Genomic DNA, 25955 nt, shown 5'->3' on the forward strand with positions numbered 1-25955 from the left:
GTGTTGTAGCGTTAATAAGCATCGACATAATTTTCCAGTTGGAAACTTTATCTACGAAACAACGTAAATATCGCAGATTAGGTTGGTAGTTGCCTGGCGCGCGCGCCCGCGCGATATCGATCCGTTTCTGGTTTCCGTTTAATATCATTCGCATATACGCAGCGTGAGCACGGGAAGCCCATGCAGACGCGTCAGTTATTCGATTTTATGTAGCCACGATGACGATGACAACGGCGATAGCGATGGTACTAGGAATGCGTTACGAGTCATATTACTGCGCTCCTACACTGAGCACTGAGCATTCATCAGCGGTTGTGTTACTTCGCGGTCGCTTTATAGATCTAACAAATTGCGCTAATACGAATGTCTCACGCTCACTTCTGTCTCTTCTCTTTGTCGAGTCGTTCCGCATCGCGATACCACGTGCTCGTTCCTCAAAGAATTACCGTCGACAGGTTACTATAGACCCGTTAAAAGCGTTTTCATTGGCCAGTTAACCGCGTAGAAACTCACGAATTAACGAACGAAGCAACAATTCCATTAAGCGCCTAAATAAATTCGCACGTGCGATCTTTTTGTTGCAGCGCAACGATACATTGTGATTCACGAAAGTATTCACTTAACACAGAATTCCTTTATGGATATATTACGTACATTGTACGAAACATCCTTAAATTTCCTTACCACTGCAGCGACACACGACTATCGTGATTATAATAGTGAAATTTGAAACCAACCCGAAATCCGAAATTGCATATAAAAGTTACGGGATATTTATTGCGAACATACACTTGGCGAAACATTGGTATACAGCGTGAATAGTAGTCTGAAACATACAACGAGATGGTCTCGCTAAATATCGTGGCTTATTATTTCGTAACTGGCACGTTCTCCGCACTTGATGTCACTTGATTACTTTTTTCAGGACGTATAATGTAGCGAATAATTGAATTCGAATACTTTGGTGATTTTTGCAAAGTTATTTTTAGATCTGTTTCAAATTTCACTAACATAAGCAATACAGCAACGACAGTCGTGTCTCGTTACAATGCTAATGAGATTTCAAAATGTTTTCTGTAATTTGTATATGTATATGTGAAATACTTCACCTTTCGATGGCAGAATTGTATTTTTGTCTCGTGGTTTGATTAATTTTTTAAATACGACGATTAATCCATATGGGCAAACACGCCCAGGTTAGATATCATGAAACTGTAAATTACCTAAAAATAATAATCAAGAAATAGTCGAAACAACAATGCAATTTATTAAAAACCTCCCTACATGAATGGAACGCTGTTGCACAATAGAGGCAGAATTTAAATTAAAACACAAACACTTTACTACGTGTACGAGTATAAAAATGAATTGTTGAAAGAAGAAATAAAGAACGAGTAATAATCTAATTTGCGTTGCTGGACCAGGACAAAACAATTAGCACAGACGTTCGTTTGAAACAGTTGTGAAGCTTAAGCGAAGAATTAATTAAATAACAAGCAGCTTTCGTTGCGACCCAATAATTTTAGATTATATCTCAAACAACAAAGACGTTTTAAATCATCATCGTGTTCTCTGTGCATTGCAAGAATTATCAAAACAGAAATATTAATACAAAACAAGATATTTAAAAAAAACAACTATACTATTGCGTAAAACAAAACAAAAATTTGTTTAAATACTATAAATATAAATAAAAAGCACTCTGCTATCAATCGACAGGCATTCGCCTCGAACGTTGCTGGCTAATGTCTATTTTTCTTATCCTCTCGAACGAATCATCCAGTAGAGTCCCTCTGCGAAATCGCAATAAACTTTCCAAAGTCTTTGCTCATTCTGTCTCTTTCTCTCTAAATCTCACCACAAAATCTTCGATTATGAACCAACAACACTTTCGTGGGCCAGCAGCCAAGCCGCGTTCTCATTTCTCAAGTGTTGGACGTGCCGTCTCGATCGTGGCAGGAAAAGCTGCTAGAGCCTGTTACACCACCGTATCCTCTCAACATTCACCCTCTGCAGCCCTCACGTACACGCATGTACGAGACACACGTGCTAGATACAAGGCAGAGTGTCAGCTCAAAAAGAAAAAGGATCACTCGAGCGTGTTGGATGTTATTGTCGTTGCCAGTATAAGTAGCAATACGAAAGAAACGAGAAAACACGTGGGGGAAAAGCGGGCAAACGAGCAGGAGGGATCATCGCTGGCACATGCAGCACGCGACGACGATACAATTTGGAGCTTTGCACCAGAGACATGTGACAATATCACGACTACGTGGTACGTGCTCGGTGTGGAGGACACCGCACAACGCTTATATGCCTCCCTTGCGACCATCACGGAACGTGGTTCAACTCCCACACGGACAGCCGTACACATCCGTAAATAGGGAACCTGTGGAAGAAGTCGATAGTGGAACGAGCAAAGAAGATGGTCCGAGGTTACAGATAGGCGCGTATTTTCTACGATCTTTCGCATTTGGATTTTTGGATTTGTCGGATTTGTCAGATTTCTTAGACGGTATCGTTCCAGATACTTAGTTTAGTCTTTCTCTGCCAGATTACCGACGACGAGCCTCGAGTTTCATTGTTTCTCCTTATTTTCTGCCAGAATATTTCCTATACTTTTCTTTTCTTTCCATTTTTTTTCACTTGAAGTACGTATATGTATGTTGTTTCATTTTTATTCGTTTCATACCAGATTAATTTAACCTTCCATTTATAGCTACTATACTCTTTTTTGAGTGATTAATTTCAAAAGTGCAGGTTTCGCGTTTGACGCGGAATTCTACTTATCTCTGAGAAAACAACGATAACGATAAAAAACTAATCCTCGATTACATAGAGCAAGCTTTCGAATCAATTTCGCAAATAAACGTAATCGTAAAATACAAGTTGGCCATTATATATCCATGGTATGTATACGGAGTTCGGTAGAAACGAATACACGTTTGAAAAATGATTCTATAGGCTTTTCCCTTCCCAGATTGCTTTCCTTGCGTCAGTAATAGAAGTTTCTAGCGTCGAAACGTATATATCGATAAGATAACGCGGTGAGTAAATACGATCTAAAAATCTTAAAGTATCGTGAGTATAAAATAGAATTATTATTACTATAAAAAATTAGAAATGGTTATCTCATAAATTAAATAAATTATCAAGAAATGGTGGTCATTTTTTTTATAAATCGAACGTTTCCGTCGATTTTGCTTATCTACGATCAATTAAAAATGAATGGGACATGATTTTGCAAAAGCATACGCATATACATATCTCATACATACATACATTAAATACTGTTTTAACGTTAGCATCGTATTTCTCACAAATGCGTTCCTTTAACGTAATTGCTTCATAACTCATTTCTGCATTTTCATGACACAGTAAATGGTACTTTGTCTTTCGTTTTATGCTCTTTTAAGCCTTTCCATAAAATTCCCAAGCAATTGGGGCAGCCACTTAATTAGACTAGTGATCTGCGTGCTCTCAACCCGTCTTAATCAACTAAAATAGACCATAGTTTAAAGGATCAAAATGAAAAATTCTACGTTACGACGCTTAGCTCAAAACCTACGCTTAAACCATTAAGAACTAACGTTACGTTAGCTCAATATTTCATTTATAACTTTTTCGTTACACAATTCATTACCGACTATTATTTTTTTAATATTGTTTTCATAAGAATCGTAAGAATTTCAATTTCAATTCGTTTCGAAGACGATAAAAAATTATTTGAAGCGCGACTCTAGCTAATTAAAACAAAAATATTACACGATTATCCGAAAGGAACGTTGGAAATCTATAACAAACACAATTTTCTCAACTTGCAGAGTGGCAACGCTACTTCACGGACAAATAAAGATTCTTATCGATATGACTCCAGACTCGTCACGATGCGATAAACTCGACTTGCGAAGACGCTGTTCGTGTTAACAAATATTTACGTAATTCACGAGACGGGACGGAACTATGGTTACACCAGCGCAATTTCGTCTCAACTACAACGAAAAGATAGAAATCCGTACTTGTCGACAAGTGGAAATTAATTTCGGTGTAGTTTCCCGATACGAGTAAAGCATTCGAATCTAGATAGGAGAACCCTCGCACGACCTTTAGGGTCCTTTAGTGACCCTTTTGTTAAGCGAATTCCTCCCCGGAGCCGTACATATCACTTAACCCTTGCATCTATCGAGCTCCCTACACGCGTTAAACGCCTCTTTGCAGAACTTATGCGCTCGATCCAAGCAACTCGCCACAGACCACCAACGCTGCCTAACACTTCCCATAATTAACTACTCGTTGCGGCTGTATCTTATTATTCTATGAGCAGCCGAGCTAGCGCAAGTTCCGAGCCCGGCTGCTATTAAGCATTAAGCAAGATTTACGTGACGACTTAATACAACGTCTTCGCGTAACCCGTAATCGAACGTGATCCAGTGTATCGTGGCTGGTGTGTGTTTGCTAGTGCGATTACGAACCAACTTGCCTGATTTTTTATGTTAAATTCCTAACACGATAGAATTTCAATTATTCGAATATTATGGCGCGAAAATGAATTCGATACGCGCGAAACTGTCGATGGTTCGCATGTTACAAAACGCATTAACTATGTCAAAAAATGGAAAAATATCGCATTCGTTTAGGGGTCTAATATGAGGGAAATTTATTTTTTGTTGTTGCGATTTTTGTTGAGACTTTGGCTACGACTGCTTTTAAATTATCTTTCCTTTCCTTTTTTTTTTTTTTTTTTTTTGGTACATTGAGTAGACTATTTAACTTAAGTATTTAAAAATTTGGAGAATGATGATAGTATGGTTGCGAAAGTTCTTAGATAATTTTATTTCGACAGTATCGATGAAAAGAGTATTTTAAACGCGAAATAATAATATTTTTATAACAAGCATCAGGTACAAGTATATCACAGCAAATTTAAACTGTTAGTTAATTTATACATCTGATTATTTCAATTCATGGCTATGATAATTGTAGCGTGACAAAGATCTGTTCCCAAATTATGTAACGGCAGGAAAACCGTTGCACGGAAAAACTGAATGATTTTAATCCTTTAACGATGCTGTACATAAAACACCTAACACCCACAACGCGTTTCAGAAATTCGGAAATCCGGAAAATGCGACCGAAAAGAGGGCGAAAGTCTCGGATCGCGAGACGACTTAATTTCATCGTGCGCTACCGGCAGAATCCTTCCGCCCGCGAACAACTGAATTCCCTCAGAATTCTCCGAGTCCTTGGACCAGGAATTCCGCCCTTCGAATATCGCATTTTATGTTAGCCGGGTGCATATTTTAGAAGCATTTACTCCGCGAGGGCTGGATAAGAGAGATCTTTGTACAAAGGTGAGAACAGGCGCAAAGAGGGTCGAAAGAGAGACGGAGATTCGCTCGTGGAGAACGATGCCGGGACTATGCTCTTGCCCTCTCTCGTATCCAGGAATGTCGCCGAGTTATTTTAGGCTTCTATTCCCTTCTCCGCGAACGCTATTCGCGCGAGCCACGTTTACGCGACGTAACGAAATAACGAAGAAGGGCACGCCGACGTATCGGGTCCCGCGCCTGCTCGCTGTACCCTTACGCCTGACAACCAAAGAAACACTCTTCTCAACTTTGCACCTTTTGCACGGTTCTTTCGCGACGACTCGACGAATGATGTTTCGCAATGACGGAAGATGCGCATACTACTGTACGAGATAAACGGCATCCGCTCTTACCGTCGCGTTTGACTGTAACGTGTATCTGTACAATGCTAACCTATCATTTGCTGAAACTACATTGTCACGTTCACAATTGTAATGATTAAATTAAAACGATAAATTGACGTGAATCGATTGAATCGATATGATTCGAAAAAGAGGAATTGTTGAACTTAAAGATTGAAATATAAGACTCTGAGTTGGTCATATTTTACGATTATTCTCATTAAGGATTCGAGATTCCGAAACATTTAAAAAATAAGATTACTTCTGTAAGGAAAATTTACACCATTTGGAAATTGAATCTTTTAACGTTACAATTTTTTTCTCGAATCAGCTTTATTACTCGAGTAAAAGAAGTATACATATTAATTAATAAGTATTATTAATATGGAATCTATTCGTTTATTTATTTGTGCGACTTTAAGCATGAAAACAGTCAGAAGAAAGATCGCTTAATTAATTTAAGAAACACCGCTCCAATTTACAGAATCTACGTAACGCATCGTCGCAGCTGCTATTATTCACTTGGCTTTTTCTCAAGGAGGAGGCCACTCGCATCGTGTATTCCCGGAGGACAACCTTTCCATTAAGCGAAGTATCTTACTCTCTGCTTTTGCAAATAACACGATGATGGAAAAAAGTAGCGGGTGTAGACGGGAAGTGGCCCGTAACGAGCATTAAATTGCATTTTCATTGTTATCGCGACATTGCTCGCCGTAATTTAACTAGCACGGCACCATGAGTTTTGATTTTCTTATCTTGTTTATCGAATAAGCTCAACTACTCGAACCTCTTGTTTTTCGCATGCAATTACATCGTACAAGAAATAAAGCTGGTATTATCATATTTCTTCGTCTCTTTGCACGATCCATTACGCAATTCTGTCGTTCAAAAATCTACATTTCGTATTACGTTACAGTAGCGCGGTTGAATTATTGAAGATGAAAATACAACCTTTCTCAAGCTACGTTAAAATTATCGATATGATTTGTATATTCAATTTAATAAGTTTCAAGAAAAATCCTCTCACATTTCAAGTATTCGAAACGTATGATAGAAAAAAATAAGATTCCATGTAATATTTCGGGATCGCGATAAAATATTTTCGACTTTTCCTTTCTCAAATTCCTTTACTTTTACACTTTTGCAACTTTTAACTTTTTAGCTCGAGAATTCGACAGAGTACATTCTGCTAAATTGTCTCCATACTCGCCAAGTGTTCTACGAAGTTCGAAAATTTTGTAGGATTGGGCAAGTTTGAAAAATTCATTTTCATAAAAGGTCGTTTCAAATAAATTGTCACTCTTCCATAAAGAACGAAATGACAGAAAAGTGATTTCGTGACTGTGTCACTCTCTTTACCCCACTTTTTCCCACCCAACCAATTAATTGTTTCCTATCGCGAGCGCATAGATACGTCTCTTTGATGCAGTTTCGTTCTCTCTGGCAAACTTGTTCCATTCAGAATTTTTCGTATCTTTTGCACCTAATTGTAACGTATAACTAGAAGATGACCCAAAAAAATGATTAGAGACAGGTGTATTTATAACGAACCATTCCACTCGCATTAAAACTTTCAAATTGAATTGAAATTCAAGCGTATAAGAGATTCTTTCACCTAGATATAACGATTGAAAAATTAATACAACACACTCATTCCTACACATATGTGCATATTCGCTTATACTATATATACAATATGCATGTATAGAGAGAAAAAGTATCAAACTTACGTGTTTTCCTTTTGGTCGCCGTTGCTCGACTGTGACGACGGCGACGGCTGCTGCGCCTGTTGCTTCGAGTACGGATGATGATGATGCACGACGTTGTTGTTGTTGTTGTTGTTGTTGTGCATGTGCACTTTGTTTGCGTTGCTGTCGGTTGGCGAGCCCGGCGAGATCTTACCCGCCAGAGCATTCAAAGATTGAAGCATTTTCATAGGAATCCTCCTTGCGACCGGTTCTCGGTGCCTCCCTCCCTCAGCCTCGTTTATCCTTGAGGAAGACAGGATTACTCGACGTTTCCGGTTTGAAGGTATCAACCCTCAAACACTAACTACTACACACGTGCGAATCAACCACCGGATTATGGATATACAAACGGAACTTTCATCAAGAAAACACACTTTTTCTACTCCTCTTTTTCTTTATTCGAACAATTCCACCGAATCATCAATTGTACGGTCACGAATTATTTCTCTTTTTTTTTTTTTTTTTTTTTTTTTGAATATTAGACACAGAAAGCATACACTGTTCACGAGATACGGTTGCACTGATACAGACACCAATCTGTCTCTAGGGAAATCTGTTCAATGTTACTACTGCAGACTTTTGGCGTAACTTTGGCGACGTTTAACGTTCGATACGAAGCTGTCGAATAATCCCAGCTATCGACCACGCGGACCCTCGATTGGCTATACGAACAGAAATAAAAACAAAAAGTAGTTATATTATTCGAACGTTTTGCTTCGAAATGAGTAATCGCGCCACGTATATGTATTTTCAAAAGCATTGCTTCGTTTACGCAGGATGAATACGAAACTCTCACAGGTTTATCGTTTCGAAGAAGAAATACGTAAAATTTAATGATGGCATAATGATACGATTTAACGTTTATACAGATTTCTACGTTTACTCTCCGGTTTCAAAATCACTTATGCCGCGGACAGAGTCATAGAGAATATTGTTAAGTCAGTACAAAAGTTTTATTCGTTTTGTCTTTCGTCACCGTCGAATTGGTGACCCAGATCTACGTTTGTTCAGATAATTGGAAAATTTCGATAGCAAACGACCTAAATGATAGACAAGTCTCTGAGAATCTAAATAAACTTTCACAATAATACACACATTCGTATTGATTGTGTGAAAATCGAACCATAAAGATAACTTTTGTTAACAAAGAACGTGTTATCGTTTTATCTAGACATTCGCCACGTTAAACGAGCAAGTACCGAAGTCTTCGTAGATCTTAAAACGAAATTTGAAATGTTACGAATATTTGTAATATCCAGCTTCAATTTATCCCACGTGTACCTACGTATCTAAAAAGTCACGTTACTTTAAAACCTAATGGTTCTTCGACAGCAAGTAGGGCTACTGCACTGGCCTAACACTTTCATCGTCATAGACTAAATCACTTCACCTACAATTATTTCCACGCATATATATTTCGTTGCTAGGGATTTACAGACGCGAATACCTCATTTCGTTCCTAAGTAACTCGCAGCGAAGTGGTCATAAAGAAGGCCCATGTTTCTTCCAAAGGAGGATACCCTTTACGAAGATAACGTAACAGCGTGAAACCACCCACGAATCTAGGAAGAACACGGAGAAAACGAATAAAATTGGAGTAACGCAGACAGTTGAAACGCGTACGTGGGACACCTTTTGCGCGAAACGACCTTGCAACGAGTCAATTAAAAGTTTAAGTTTAATTAGAAACTCGGCTCGTATACAGGCCGCACCACCGCGAACCACCATAGAGTCACGACTCGATCTCCCTTAACGTGCTCTTCGTTCGCTATTTTCTACATCCTTCCAAGATCGCGACTTTCGCTTCGCTGCTCCTGTGAGTTGCCTCTGTCTTGGTTTCCAGCTCTGTTGCTTTCAGATACAGCTTTGTTCAATAGCACGGAATGTCTTCGAATGTAAAAACTTTCGACTAATTTGAAATGTGATAGGAAATATGATTTTCCGAGTAAAGAAATTAGACTAGATTTTCCGATTCTATGCTGTCAAAGCGATAATTTACAGTCGCGATTAACTTGTAATTCAAAAGGACCAACAGCTTCCATTGAATCTTCCTCAAGATGAAATTTACCATTAAAAAAGTCGCTATCGCTATCGCTCATACTTTGAAAGACACTCTATGTACGGGCTGCACTTTTATCTTGGTCTGGAAGCTCGGGTCAAGTCACCGTAAGACGGACGTATTTACCGGAAGCAAAAGCGTTAAAAAATGGGACAGAGACAAGAAACTGCGATGTTGCCTGTTCGCTCGACGATCTGCAGCTTCTTCGGGGATTTTCGGGCGGCTCGAGTGTCCCTTTGTTTCGAACGTAGGTATCGTGCTCGAAGCTTCGCGTTCGAAGACGCTTGGGAAGCACCTAGGAAAGCTTCCGCCCGTTATTTACCGACAACACGATGAAACCGAACGAAACGACGCCCAAGCGTAATGAGCGCACTGGCAAGGAACGAAAAGCATCTGAACGAACGTCCAAGTCCGATTTCGCTTCAGTTACGGTAAACTGTATTCCAAGAAACGCTTAAAACGCTTTGACCAGTTGTTTGTTATCCGCTTTTATATATGGGTAAACGTAAGTGACTCGAGGACGTTGAACGTCGTAATCTGGAGGAACGTCGGTAGCACAGGGTAGCAAGACGAATTGAAAAGAAGCGACGAAAAAGAAACATAATCCCAGGAAACGTGTTAAATTCTGAAGAGACTGATGCTTTTAGCGAAGAAAGTGATTATAAATAACCTTATTAATATAATATTGTCATAAAAGAGGATGGAAATGAAATCATGAAATACTATTTAAATTTTAACTAAATTCGACCAAATAAGATCTCCAGCGAATTGAAGTTCTGGTATCCGAAAGTCACGTATATTAGCGCAATATCGTGTCGAGAGGAATTTTTCGAAAGCTGATCCAATCACAGTAAAAATACACGGTCCAAAATTTCCAAACATTTCTATACAATTTCAAAAAAATCTAATAACCACGAATTCCCCATATTTTCTACCTTTCCGTTATATAGAAAACTTTAATTTAAAAAATTGTACAAACATTCAAGGTATAGAAGATAGTAAAGATAGCGATTCCTACAAAACACACGAACGGAAATCAACTGAATGTGCAACGTTATTCTAGAATTTCTGGATACTCATAGTAGACAAAGATAAAAGAACAAAAACAATTGCAGGTAAGATGTTCATCGTGTTCCTGAACACGAAGAAAGTCCGACTGAAGATTGGGGAGTGAAGATAGAGGCACAATTACCGGAACTGCCACCACTGTCAAGTGTCAAAGGGGTCACGAATAATTTAGTAGGCGAGCTGGGAACTGCGAAATCCTGGCAGGAGAGGAAGCGAGAAAGAGAGTGGCGAGAAGAAGAGTAGAGTAGAGCGGAGCGAAGCAGAGCAGAGCAGAGCAGAGCAGATGGAGCGGAGCGGAGAAACGACGGTGAGAAGGGAGCGGGAGGGCACTAGTAACTCCCGCGGACTGAGAAAAGCGCACAGGAAAGAGAGCCTTGCTCTCTCGGGTTACACTCCAACGCTTTTGTCCTTCGCGCCGCTCGCTTTCTTCCTTCCGCCTTTTTCTCCTTCACCCTTTCTTTCTTTCTTACCCTGTCGATCTCTCGTTGCGTAGGCTCGACCGTTTTACTCTATTCCCATCTCCACATCCCTTTACCACTGACCACTTCGCGCGTTAAAACGTCAAATTAAAATCTCGAGACGTTTCGAGGACAAGACGATTAGAGAACAAGTCGGGAGAAAGAGCCGTTTCCGCGCGGCACTGATTCTACTTCATCCGTACACAAGATTGCCGTAACTTGTGGATAATAATCCAAAGGTGCAATGTAACACGTAAAAGCAATGACAAAGCTCCGTATGTCGCGTTCGTTTCATTTACGAGGTTAATATTATACGTTATCTTCTAATTTCTTTTATCGCTCGTAGATATCGAATCAGTCCCTTTATACGTCGTGTCCCGAAAACGTGTATCATCGATTTGCTAGAAGGATAACGGAATAAATAACAATGCCAGGAATCGAAACAAAATCTAATCGAAACAAAAAAATGAGAATGTAAAATTTCTCCTAGTAAATTCGAGATACGCCGCTCTTCTAACAAACCGACGATATATCTTCGAACATCGAGCATCCTATCGTGTGATTTTCCCATACACGGATCCCAACCTGATTCCTGTTGGTCTATTTCAAGGTTGTCGTCGTTCTCAAGCACCCTCCGCCACCTGGTCGAGGTCCTCTGGCGTTTCCGTGGCTGCGTCTAATTCAACTGGAGGTCGGTCAACCGGATACGATAGCAGCGATGATACTCGTACGTAGAAGAGACGCGAACTCACGATATCGGTGTGAATTAAAGCGAACGGCGCTCTTGTCGACTCCACCTGAGCACTACGACTGACGACAAGAGCCGAGCAGCCGGCCATCGTATCTTCGGATAAGCCTTATCGGTGCCCAAAGACCCCACCCTTCGCCCATGGGCCGCATCCCTCACAAGCGCACGGCCGCGTTTTCACGTTCCAGCGTTTCTAACGTTTCAAGCCGGCTCACGGTACGCTTGCCCGCGTGTAAACTCGCTTAAGCGCCCCTACGAGCATTTACGCTCGACTTTCTTTCGTACTTTCACCGCGACACAGCTGCTGCCGCGGCTTTGCCACGCTTTAGTATCTCGCGGCTTTTCCTCTTTTCGTCTTCCACTCTGTTCCTCTTCTTTTCCTTTCTTCCTTTCCTCTTTCTTTCTTTCGTTCCTCCCTCCCCGATGTTCACAAGTTACATAGGTTCATGTACGTTCGCCGATATACCGCGATATTAGCTACGGCGTTAAGCGAACTAATTGATCGACTAGAATATTCTTACGTGTCCTTCGATCGAGTCATGATGATTTTCTTGACGAGTAGAAAGCGTATGATGGAGATGGAAAGCTGCGTCGACCCTACGACGACGGAATGCCAAGTGTCATCTGCAACGAACGAGTGTTCTTAGTTTTCTGGGACGTCTTGAGGTATGGAGGGTTGGTCGTTCGTGTTCCATGCTAGCTTCTATGGTTGCAACGGGAATTGGAGGGCAATCGATGATCGGTACAAGCAGAAAACGGTGGTTTCCGGACGATGGTTCTGAGTGGGATTCAATTCGATTCGACTGGAAGGAAGCTATTGTAATTTGAAGGTTTGCGCATGATTTTAGTATTTGGAATTATATATAAACGTTTGACGATGTTTAGAGAAGGACAACTATTTTAGAAACACGTTTTCGACTCGAAGTTAAATAAAATCAAGAAGAAAGCGTTTCGAAAATATCACTGCGACATCGTAGGAATCCAGTAACAGGGACAGGGAATTCAGTTCAAAACCGGATGCGCATGGAAGGTGAGGCGTGTTTGCGAGTAAACACTTTTTCACTAGCAACACCAGACGACAAGGCAGAGCCACGGAATGGCTCTCCGAGATTAGATAACAGTTGGAACGTTTTGTACCGTCGACTTACTCAAGCGAGCAACATCCTCGAGACGCGACTAGGTCCACGGTTTCAGTAGATGAAACGGTATAAAAGATGTTCGACGTTTATGGCGTAAGCAAATGCTCAACGACGCGCACAATGGACATAAAGAAGCCGAGCGGTATTTAAAATTTAAATAAACGTGTTGACACATTCACGTCCACGTAAATTGCGAGTTTGTCGTTTACGAGTGAGAACAGAATAATTTGACGAGTTCGTTTCTTTTTTTCATTAAAATATCACGCTTTGCTTCGACAGAAAAATAAAGATGTGTCTTAATCTTTTAACAAAAACTGTCCTGTGTGATAGTTCCATGGACGGTTATATTACATCAGAACGGAAGAAATGAACAAATTTGTACTTAGTGGAAAAAGTATTTTTCGATCCACTGCGTATCAAAGTATTCGGTAAAACACGCGAGAAATAAGCATCAAATATAAAGCCTAACTCGATAATGGAAAAGAGTAGGTTTAGTTTCTCGTAGAAATAACAATGCAAACGGTGAGCTGGTATCGTTATTGCATAGCTAAGCACCAGCAGTTGTTTGCCGGCGCGGAACAGCCGTTTGCAACTCAACAAAGAGGTATTGTTCAGTCAAGGGATTCATCTAGCTCGACTGCTACCTTCTATTTACACGGCCTAACTCAACATTATGTCACAAACTTCACGCAGTTCCTCACGACGTCGAATTTCCTCCTTCAAAATTGACTTACAGTTTTGACACGCGTTACCTACTTATAGTATATCGAATTAGTGCGCAAAGGCTACATCGATTTTCAGCTTCGTGTTGACGTAAGACGTAAACGATTTCAAATGTTTCATACTGCGCTGTTTACGATTTTAGTTTGCTACCTTACTCGATCTTTACGAAATTAATTAAACACGACCGTATAGTCAAGCTCTTATTTTAACATTCGATTTAAGTACACGCTAAATTTGTTTCAGATCAACGACTGCTTGGATATAATATGGTTCTACCTACATAAATTTGAACTTTCGGGATTAAAATCGATCGAGCCTCTGAACCTTCTAATTAATTATTCATTACGAAACAAATTTAACTTTGCGGTTAAAGTCAAGTTGAAGTAACAAAGAGCAGAGCGATGAATAATACTTTAGGAAAATAACTGGCAGAACGAATCACAAACTCAATGATTTACGAGCAGAAGATGGCTGCTTATCCAACGAACATATATTTCCATGACGATACAACAATTAATCATTAGCGTGCGTAAAACGAGATAGCAATAGTGACGTAAGTTTTTCAAGCTTGCTTTAACAACCTATGTTTAAGAAACGTTTAAACTCGGATCAATAAACGGCAAGCATCTTCGAGACAGAGTTTTGTCTAGCTCCCCAGCTATACGCTCGGACGAGAGGCGAAGTCGCAAGAGAATTTCGAACTGGCGAACTTTGCCAAATGTATGGAGGATCGGCGAAAGCATTTTTGATCGAACCTTCAGGTCGCGATATATTTTTAACCTTTTGTATCAATATTTCGCAGTTGTATTTGAAATTTATAACGTATACTGCTGGCAAAAGTTAGGAATCAATCGACGTTTAAGCGAAGGTAGGCAGAATGTTTCTCTTTACGTTCTACGATAAATATATCTATCGATTGCCATATATTTATATATTTGATAATATGAACTTTAAAAAAGTGTAATAACAGATAGAAAAGAACGAATGATTGTAGAAATGCAAATAAACAATGTTATTTGGACGTTTCGCGCTTTTACTTCTTACCATTGTTGAGTAATGAAATTCAAGCATGAGGTTTTCCAGATAAATGAATATACGGGCCCGAGTTGAAATGCTGTCATAAAATTTCTAGGTGTATTCTGGAGCTTAACATTAGCATAAAAGACTAGGTAAACAGAAATCCGCGCACCCCTTGTTCCCAGGATACGTGCACGTTTTAGTCTTACAAGAAGAGGATTCAGCAGCGGAGCTGCTATTTTAACCAGATTCTTTCCCTGGTGATTTTGGAGCAAAAACGTGAGCAACCTACATTCCAGCATTTATATAAATACGCGTTATCAACAGAGAAATTTGTCATTAACCTAATTTATTCAAATTAATTTATACGGGGTGGTTGGTAACTGGTGGTGGTACAAGCGAAAAGGAGGTGATTCTACGCGAAAAAAGAAGTCGAAAATATAGAATAAAAATTTCCCGTTCGAGGCTTTGTTCTCGAGAAAATCGACTTTGAATTTTCGCTCGGTACGCGTGCACTTTATCACGTCTCGTTGTAACGGATCTCACTGTAGATCGTTGTCTCGATGGAAAAATTAAAAAAGAAATTTTTATTCTATATTTTCAACTTCTTTTTTCGCGTAGAATCACCCCCTTTCGGCTTGTACCACCAGTTACCAACCACCCTGTATATCATTAATTTGTTAATATTTATTAGCTTTGGTTTATCGTTAAGTAAATTAGAAACACCTAGGATAGGCGAAATTGAAAATGTTAATTCAGATACTGAATTATAAATTTCCGAATTAATCATTCAATTATGAAATATTTCAGCAAAAATGTTGAAGAATTAACTTAGAAATAATATCGGCCTAAAAAAAGTTTCGCCGTCGTGGTTAAAATTTCAAAGAAAATGATATTAAAAAATTCTGAGATCTTGGAAAAATACCGCCGAAAAAATACAAGGAAGAACTCTATATTTACGTACACGAACGACTTTGTATGCATCATATCGGATGCTCGCAGTGTTGCACGCAAATGAAAAGTCACAAGAACGTCATTAGCATTGCAAATGGTCAAGGGCGCTATGGCAGCGTTACATTTCTTACACAGACGCAATTGGAACGCGTATTAAATGTGGAACACTCGTTTTCTAGATTATCAAAACATGAAATCGCTTCTTAGAATTTAAGAAACCGATTCGAAAACCGCAATCGTAATGTCATCTGTGAAAATGAAATTACGGAAAATCGACGATGAAATAAAATCTGTCTACGTCGACCTTCGCTTTAATATTTCGATACTTCGGGATGAATCGGACAGCAAACGGGGAAAATGGACGATCGTAGCGTATATTTAAGTAAATAATGACGCTGGCGACGTTCGAGTATCATTGGAAAGGTACAAAACGCGATCAGTCTGATGAGTGTAGCCGCGAAAGGTTTGTCGATACAATACTAATTACGAGATGAGCTATAATCGAAACGCCACACAACCATCTAGCCAGTGCAGCGTGGTTGAAAGGCCCCCTTTAACGTGGCTGCAGGTGCGCCGCGTCATTCATCGGCTCGATATACGCAGCCGTTATTAGCAAAATTGCGTGAGCTAATTGGCTAATTAGTGATTAGGAACGTTAGCGCTGCCAACTCGTTCTGATGTGTTGATGAATTACTGTTTTCGGTCTGCTACAGGCGTACAATTATACCAGGCCAAGCTAAACTCTCTTTTCCTCCTTATCAGTGACCACCGTAAACGGCAAAATACGTTTTCATTGATACGAGTCATTCGATGCTTACTAGCGAAATTTGGTTACTGTGGTTGGTTAATGATGCGATCGGAAAGGTACCTACAGGTACAAGCGCGACCTATTATTTATTCTATAACATAAAGAAATTGATAATTTAGAGGCTATAGTACACTCGATGTCATATCACACGCGTTAGCCTTTTGAACATCTTCGGAACAATACTCCAAAGGTCCTTGAAACAAGCAAGCAAACCAACGACGTATTTAGCAAAGAGCACGAGATATATATTTCACGAATTTCAAGCAAAAAATAAAAATAACGAAGGAAAGAGGGCAAACGAATATTGCAAAATAATTCGAATAATTCTCGTCTCATTAGCGGCAGGATTCGTAAGTGATTACAAATCCAAATAAACGTGGCGCACGCGATCATGCAAACGCACGTTCCATTGCGGGGCTTTGCTAATGTATTACTACATTATTCGGTTGATACCAGGCTGATCATTGGAACGACCATCGCCAGAGGGTATAAAGCTTGAACACATTCCATGATATCGTGGCGGAAAATGCTGGAAAAACGAGCGAGCTGTGTTGGCTGCTGGCTAATTCCGTGACAATTCGATATATTTTTACCGGATAAACGCCGGTGCTTACATCGAAAAACGATTGGTAACGAACGACGAGTCCGCTATCCAGCCAACACTAATTAATTACTGATTAACGTTGAAAACCGGGCTCGTACTGCCTGGGATATTGATGGATTGCCATTTCCGGGCTATTTCACCCGTGCATTATATCCGCATCGCGTTTCCAACGGGCAATGCTGCTCGATTAGCATCCACCGAAAATCTGAAAACCGCTTCGGCCTAAATTACATCTGCGCGTTAGTGAGCTAAGAAATGGATTTAATATCCTCTGTACCCTTTCTATAATTTACGTGCTTATTTTTTTAAATATATAAAAGTCTAAAAAGGATCAAATCGATATCACACGCATACCGTGAAAGTACGTGCCAATTCGAATCTGATTTTAACAAGTATAGGATACGCGTTTCTTCACATCGCAATTTCCAACCATTGATTTGTATCTTTTTGAGTAAAAATATTTAACAAAAACGTTAGAAACACAAAATCTAAAATAAATTCAACAAATCCCTCCTTTGAAAATACTTTACGATATTACAATGCAAAGTAGTTCTACACCAGCGTTCCATTTTAAATCAAGGTTTATATAGATGACATATGTTCTCGGTATTTTTATGACAGACTAATTATAGTTGGGCTTTCATGCAATAACAAGAAGTAATAGCTGGAACTGTGGACCGAATGCATTGAAAATTCCGTGACAAAGGAGACGCTAAAGCTCTCGCATAGTAAAAGTCTAAAATAACAATGAGGCCAGGGAAAACGTTTACGAGAACAATAAATCTTCTTCCTTCGTTACGACTGCTATGTCACGCAGTATTCGAACTTGCGCTATTTTTATTAACAATACGACGATTGGACGCATTTTTATCTGATCAAATATATATCACGATGGCATTATGTAAAAGAGCCAATATTATAAAAATCGTAATTACGTGGGAAAGTAGATACTTCGATATCGTGGAAACTACGTGGAAGAAAAGATCGAAACGAAAAGATATCAAGCCGATCCTAAGGATTCAAGCGAAACCTGTTATCACGTAATACCTAGAATCCTTGAATAAATATAATTAACTTAATCGTTATTCACAACGTCCACTCGATTAATGTTAAACGTGGTCAATATTCTGGTATGCTAACACAAATTTATATAAATTTGATGTAGGTAAACGAAAATGGAAAAAATGAGAACAACTATTGCATTCGATAAAAATATCGAAAATCTATAATACAAAATACAAAGAAGGCGGTAAGACCGGAGATAAGGGAACCAATACCTAAAAGTCAATGAGAAAATTTGTGCAATGATTTATTAGAATTCATCGACGAATGTTTATTGGACGAGAGACTAAAAATTTCTTTAATATTTTCATAAATATTTTCAACGTGATATTTGCTTTAAATCGCATTAATTATTTATATTAACACATACACATATACACAGGTATACGGTGTATCAAAAGATGAGAAGGAATAAAAAACTCGTCGAACGATTAATAATATATTAATCAATGTACTAAGAGGGCTAGCAGTTTGAAGAGAGGGTAACCGAAGCGAAATGGTCTGATCTTAGAAAGAAAGCCGAACCACCTTGTTCGTTCATGAAATCAAGGAAAAAGCGGCGAATAAACAGCGAGTGCTGTTCCTTAGAGGATTGGACGGATTTATCTCGCAGGACAGCGAGCAGCCGTGACATGGGCAAGCAGACCTTATGCAGCCTCTCTCACGGAAGGTCTCCAATCATGAGATTGCTCAATTGTACCTTCGTTTTTATCCTGTTTCGTATCCGAACCTGGCCTCCCCTCTCTGTCGCTTGCACCTCGCAATCCGACTTTTCCATTACCCAGTCTAGAGGAAAAAAAGTTACCGATGAGATTAAAAAGCGTGACTATGCGTTTCTAACGATCGCGATTAACAGGGAATGAAACATCCCGGATTAAGATTCTGAGGAATATCTAGTTTGAATTTTCAATCAGAGAAATATCGCGACTAGAGTTACTTGCCTATGATTACAGCACATTATAAAATGATGCGACATATTTGAAGAGTCGAAGTAGTAAACGATATATTAATTTAAGCCAAAGTATTGTGTGCGAAATAAATTTGAGAGTCTTCGATCTTAAGATATTAAATCACTAATATCTTTGTAACACTCTTTTTATAAAATTTCAACGAGTGATTTAATTAACAAAAATAACGAATATTGATTAATCTTGATACGTCAGTTATTAGAAAATTAATTTCTTTCAAGGCTCTATTTATCCTACCGTCCTTTTGCTACTCTAGCCGGTAATTTTCTGCTTAATGTGCTGGACATTCTTTTCTACTAATAAGCTTGCTCATTATCTAATCGAATAAAGCAAATCGCTATTAAAATGTTTTATTAAATCCAATGCATTTCAAGTGAACACAGTGAAGCGATTATTAATCACGCGTAGTAAATCGGCCGCTAGCAAACAACTTTTTCTGTCTTTCTTAACGCTCTTTAAGGCCGCAGGTCTCCAGCTAACCTCTTTAAAGCCCAATATCGAGCGAACCAAGTGCTCGATGACACGACAAAGTCACTTAGCCCGATAATAAGGTAGGGTTCGTTGATTTTTATTCAAGTTTTGGTTTGCCTCGTCGTGGAGGGGAAACATAAATACAATTGCGTCTATTTTCGAAAGCAGGTAAGGAATCAGCCGTGTAATTTTTCCTTTTTTTACGAAGATTTATAGATACTTCTTACCTCTCATAGGACTGAATTCATCTTAAAATGCAAACACATTTTTTGCTCGTCGATTATTAATAATAGGATACATTTTAGCTGACCTTCTTGTAAAGGAGAAATGATATTTAAGAGCAGTTTTTCAGAAACAGATACATTTATCAAACATTTAGTAACAATAAGATATACAAGAAACACACGCTTTACAGTAGAGATTGATTGTGTTCTGTATCGGGTGCACTTTACAGAAAGGAAGGCCAAAGGAAAAGCTTCATTGATCAAAATCACAGCCTGGCAATGGTGTTTACACAAAAAGCAGTGTAACAGTTACATATACATCGATTTTATCGCTGACAAGGGGAAACATTCATTGCTCACACGAGCAACGCTACTAGTTATCCATCGAGTTTCTTATATATCTAGCCGTTGTTCATAAAGCAACTCGTTCGTTGTTGCTCGAATTATTGAAACAGAAAACCACCTCGTAACTCGTAACCGTATTACGTGGAATTAATTTAATGCCTTCATGTTTGCGATTAACTCTCCTTACTTTAATTGTTTTTTGTTGAAGTGGTCACCATTTATAAGAAAACTCTACATCTGGTCTTTTTAATTTTCTCAAGCACTGAAGCCATCGACAGCGCGTAGACAAAAGACTGCAACGAAGTCAGACCATAAACAGTTTTCAGTTATTGGGTAACACAGCTAGCGTGCGGATCTGGACCAGCTCAAATTGTATTCTTACTTATAATTACACTTCTATTTAAATATATTTTCTGCCTTACAATTTATCCACGTGTTTTCTTTGTTTACACATCGAATAACCTCAACACTTTTGCCAACATTTTTCACTATCTGTATAATGATATAATTTGGTCGTTTAATAAATAATAATTTCTAAAAATTCCTAGAAACTTCTAATACTTATATTTAAAAGACATTGGTCGTTAAAATTGGTCTTTTCTTGTGTAAATATATATATATCGGAAACGAATCGATGAAATTTTAAAAAATTCAATCCAATAGATAGAAACTCATTCTTCCGGCTTTTCGTTCAAAGCCAATTTTCGAAAGTCGAATCCCAGTTCGCGAACAAAAAGGATCACAAAAGTTCCTCTTTCTTATTACAGGAGATTGCTCTACAATTCTCCTACGGACTAGGAAACTTTCGCGAATTCGACATAAATGAGATCCTATTCAGTTTGAAATTTTGAATCAGTGCTATACATACGCGCGATGAACGCGAACGATAACAAAATATTGATACAATCAATCGTTAAAGGTTAACCCGTGAAACATTCCAATGATTAAAAAAAGATACACTGCGTAACAAGAACGAAGATTTCCATTGTTTTGCTAAAAGAACGACAGGAAAGATGTCGATTTACAAGTTCGTCAAGTGACTTTCCTAACGAAGAAAATCTTCCTATTGGTAAAATATCATCGTATTCCAAAGTACATATACACATTGAACGAAAATATGTACCATCGTGAATCCCAGCACGGTTATAGATCTGCTCCCTACACTGAAAGTTTCCATTGAAAATGACTGATACATTGAAGGAACGAGGAGGAGACATTTCAAGGAGTATTCTGCCGCGGCGGTCGAGCTGCTCAAAAATTGTCTCGGTACATCCCGAGCACGTCCCGCGTTAGACACATTTGCTGGTCGAATTTGAAAAGTTTCAAACAAATCCAATAACAGACGGGACATTGCAGGAGGACGCCTATACGACATCGGGAAAATGGGAGAAGGGCAACGACGTCTCTGCATTGTGAATTCGCCTTGGCTGCCGTATATAGTCACGCTCCTACAAACCTACAGGGAAGACTATGAGTGCTACGTGATCGCTTGCACTGCCACATCCGCATGTAAGATAAGTTTGCATGTGTTCCTGGATAGCGTGTACGTATGTACCAGAAACGAGTATTTCGCGATACATCTCAGACCCAAACACGACGCGCCTGCATACTTTTCAATGTTCCAACCAGCCAGTCTCCGTAGTGTATCGCTCTTCTCTCTCTTCGGTCTTGCCTATTCTCTAGATATCCTGCGTGTTCTACACAGCTAGCAGATGTAAATACTCGCGCGCGTTCCGGCTGTCGTGCACCGCAAACTTGTCGCGATCGTGTTCGACAAGACTCTACAGTGATGGCGGAAAACTGGCTACGGAAAGGAAGAAATTGCAATTTACCAACGACGCGACGCGAATTTTCGTTGAATTATGATATACAGAGAGTTTCGTTGAGATTGTAGAAAGGAGAAGTACGTTACGACGCAGGAACATTATCGTGAATTTTACAATTTTATCGTCGAGATAAAATAATTGGTAATTTTCGAAAATGAACAAGTATCGAAAAATCGGATCTAATCTTAAGTTAAGACTTGAATGAACAATAAAATAATTTATTATCTCGATATTTTAACACCTTTAGATGATATAGATTAAAAATTGCAAGTTGGAGAAGCAGTAGATTCTTTGGCAACGATTAAGTTTCCGTTGGCATCAATTCAGGAATTTGATCATCTGTGATATGTTTGACGAATATACTAGGAGACTCTCATAATACAATATGAGTCGATAAAAATTATCACTTGAAATAACTCGTTATATATTGACTTCATCAAAACATGTTTCAAATGTAATTTATTGTATTCAAGAGGACTGACCAGATAAATATATTTTGATTTTTTCATAAATTACATTTTCTGAAACGTCAATGTGATCTTAAGTTTTTTAATTGTTTCTTTAGTTGACATTGAATTTCATAACGAAACGAAAATTTGTAGAGTAGAAAATATTTAATTGCGTCACACATCCAACAAGCTGTGTATCGACCCGAAGATCAACTCCAACGTTAACGTTCAAAACAAAACGAAACTTTTTAGAAAACTAAAATACTCCTTTACTTCGACTATACATGCCTATGTATGAAAATGCAGGTAAATATTCCGAAAGCGACAATCACGCGACACACGTGGTAATGGTAGTCTATGTTCTCTTTGAACTGGTGGAAGAACCCGGAGAAATGCCGAGCCTTCACGCACGACTGAGAAATTCAGATTTGCGAGCCACTAGATGGACACGTTCAGACGCACGTTTGCTGGCTGCAGTGACCGAATCACTCGTATCTGCGTATACGCGTCACAGCGTCGACACAATGGAGAGATTACAAGTCCACCCTGTCTGCTACATCAAGCACGAAGATGGTGGATTCACTGCGTGAACGATTGGGACACGCTGAAAAACCAGCATGTTGATTTCCACTTTTATAATTCCCTGTTGCTTTCTGTCTCCCGGGTAGGGACTTCTGGGAGTCACACTGTTACCTTCCCAAAGGCAATTTTATCTTCTGAATTCAGAGCGATTGCTTTATCGTGGAATTCCGCTGGAATCTAGTTTTCAAAATGGTAACGAAGCCAACGACATCGACTGCGTTAGAGGAATGATTTTCATGATTGTTATTTTCATTCGTACGTTCGTCAAAATATGAATATTATATCTATGAATTTTCGAATCGATTGCTCCCATTGACCAAGGAATATGGAAATGTATTTTAATTTCAATCTCTATGTATGAAAGACCTTTTGCGTTAAAAACTAATAACGAATCGAACGTACGGATCTTTTTATGATGATCATATCGTAGTGCAGATACTCATATCGGGTTACCGCGTACGAACCAATAGAAATGATTGCAAGATACAAAAGAATGCACTGTGTGATTGATGTGTACCGCATTGGGTTGATGCGAAAGTAATTTCAATTTCTTGACCGTGCTAGAATAAACAATTTCAAGTATCTGTGTGTGAGTGACTAGTCAATGTTTATGATACCTACTCGTAAATTGAGATTGCCATCGACGTTTACGCATGAAGAACGTTACGAAATAAATGCAAAGTTGCGGCTATCGCGGATTGGAATGACGTCTCGATATACTTGTCGCGCAGGTAAGCAGGTACGTTTAGAACACGGTTTTTGCGTTGCGATCCTTAAGTAAAAGAAGGACGACGGTGGAACGTGGATGAAACCTTTTTTGATAAGAGTGCTCTCGAGATGTTCTTGAGAAAAAGTTTTAACGAGACAGCCAAAGATTTTTCACCGAACGAAAGAGGAAGCGAAAGAAACAGACAGAGCTGTTCTTCCCTTAGCGTCAGAGGCACCTACTAATGCTGTCCTTTCGGAAGGATTCTGCCTTCAAACGTCGTGCTTCCAGCTTTCACAATGATTTTTTAACTTTTCTGTCGCTTTGTGATGTATTCTTCTCTCCACAGCGCTGGATAAACACCGTATTTATTTAACCACATAGTATAACATATAACATAGTAACACTTTTTAATGATTATTAATGAATAAAGAATTCAATTTCCGAGTGATCTTGAATCAACGAAAAAAACGTTATTTCGTTGATTGCGTAGAATGCATTTTTTTTAGAAAATCACTTTTTGCCTTATCGAAATACGTATCTATTCATGCGTATCTAGAAATGCTTTGTTTGGTAACTCAATTTTTTCGTCACAGGAAATGAAACGCAAAAATTGGTCGAAACAATCGATAGAATTCTGGAAACACGGCTTGCTGTATTTCTAATTAATTTTTTAGCTTTCGGACAATCGAAAATCCGATGCATCATCGAGACAGGCACATACCAACATATCCAGCCAGGTAAAACATACAGTTTTGGTTTTTTAATTCAAACTAAATTAACCCTTTTTATCGATGTTTTCAATCAATGTTTAAACACACTCAACATGTTCAGAGAATACAAACAATGAAACAGTACTCCGTAACGCAACAATATAAACAATTCAATTTTTCATCTATCTCAAATTGCTATTTTGCCATTTGCTGGTCTCTCATTTCGCACTGCACGCCCCCCATGTGTGGTACAGGAACTGACCGTAAGAGCATAGAAATTTGCAATTTTCTCGTTGGAGTGCTTTAAAGCTCGATTAGCTCAAAGGAACAAAATCCAGAATTTGTAGAACGTGACTCGAGTAACTCAATTCCCCCGACTGATTTCGCGTTCGATGGGCGAGGAAAAACATTTTTGTCGCGCGACCTCGATATAGAACAGGTGTGCCAATGAAACGTTCGATGCGCATCGTCCGTGACTGGCGTCACACGGTAAAATTATTTGACGCATTTTACTCGCGGTTCGTTCTAGCGCACAGACAGCCGCTGGTTCGATGGACGAGACGCGTGCAAAGTGATTACGGAAACGACAAGTGATAACAATGAATTCGCGTTCAAGTACTCTTACTACGGGGCTGAGAATGGAGAGCAAAAATAATGGATGTTGCTCGCACAAACTTTTCATGAGTGGCATGATACGCTCACTTTGGGCTACTTAAAAGAAAGACGTTATCGGGAATTAGAACTGACATGAAACTTCTTCGTTAAGATCATTATATTAGACCGAATTTCTTCTTTTTTTCTTTTTTTGACATTTTACAACAATAATGGCATTGTATGAAATGGGAATTTGTATATCTAATAATTTGCAACCAGTGAAACAGCACGAGTGAAACAACACGATCGTTTTATTGTTGGAGCAACTATCGTAGAACGATAAAGTTGTTAAAAATTAAAATTGCAAGTGTATTAGTTGAGCAAGATGCAACGAAAAAGTTTGTGACCCATAAGGTTTTGCGGCTTCACGTCATAAACGTTTTGTTGATTGAACCACGGATTTCTGAAAACGATTTGAATTCCGGGACGTTTAAAGTTTTCCAGGTGAAAAAAAAGCTCATACATTGTGCACTTTGACAAACGCGAAATTCAATCAGTGTCCGATTGTGCGCAACGTGAAACGAAACTCTCTCTCTCTCTCTTTTTATTCTATCGAACGAAATAGGTATTCCGGTTTTACCAAGGGTGTCAAAATATGAATTTTCTTCTAGTCGCTAAAAGTGTATAGGTTATGGATAAATTGAATGGGAAACAAATACTATAATTAATATAGTTTGATGATTGCATATTTTTAAATTCTACTGAGTTCTTTCAGTTATTTTCCATCTAGTTGTGTGTTATTGTCAAAAAGTTTCTCCAAGAGGAAAACACGAAATGTGCAATATTTATAAATTGACAACGAAATTGAAAATCCAACTTGTGCGATTACGACAGTAAAAGGAACATACTGGTATTTTATATTATTTTGATAAAGGAGTCGCTTAATAGTAATAATAGTATTTTAGAAATACATCAAAAC

General features: G+C 38.8%; 1 protein-coding gene across 16 annotated transcripts in view; it reads right to left on the minus strand.

The window, feature by feature from the left end:
• Positions 1–25955, minus strand: part of LOC126865758 (CUGBP Elav-like family member 2) — a 355524-nt gene that overhangs the window by 290839 nt on the left and 38730 nt on the right. For all 16 annotated transcript variants that reach the window (XM_050618633.1, XM_050618637.1, XM_050618640.1 and 13 more), the window contains exons 2-3: positions 11629–12415; positions 7441–8120 (exon numbers count right to left, since the gene is read on the minus strand). In XM_050618633.1, coding sequence (XP_050474590.1) covers positions 7441–7646 — 206 coding nt within the window. In that variant the 5' untranslated portion in view covers positions 7647–8120; positions 11629–12415. The remainder of the gene's footprint in view (positions 1–7440; positions 8121–11628; positions 12416–25955) is intronic.

The sequence above is a fragment of the Bombus huntii genome, chromosome 5 (assembly GCF_024542735.1).
Source record: "Bombus huntii isolate Logan2020A chromosome 5, iyBomHunt1.1, whole genome shotgun sequence".
NCBI classification, from domain to species: domain Eukaryota; kingdom Metazoa; phylum Arthropoda; class Insecta; order Hymenoptera; family Apidae; genus Bombus; species Bombus huntii.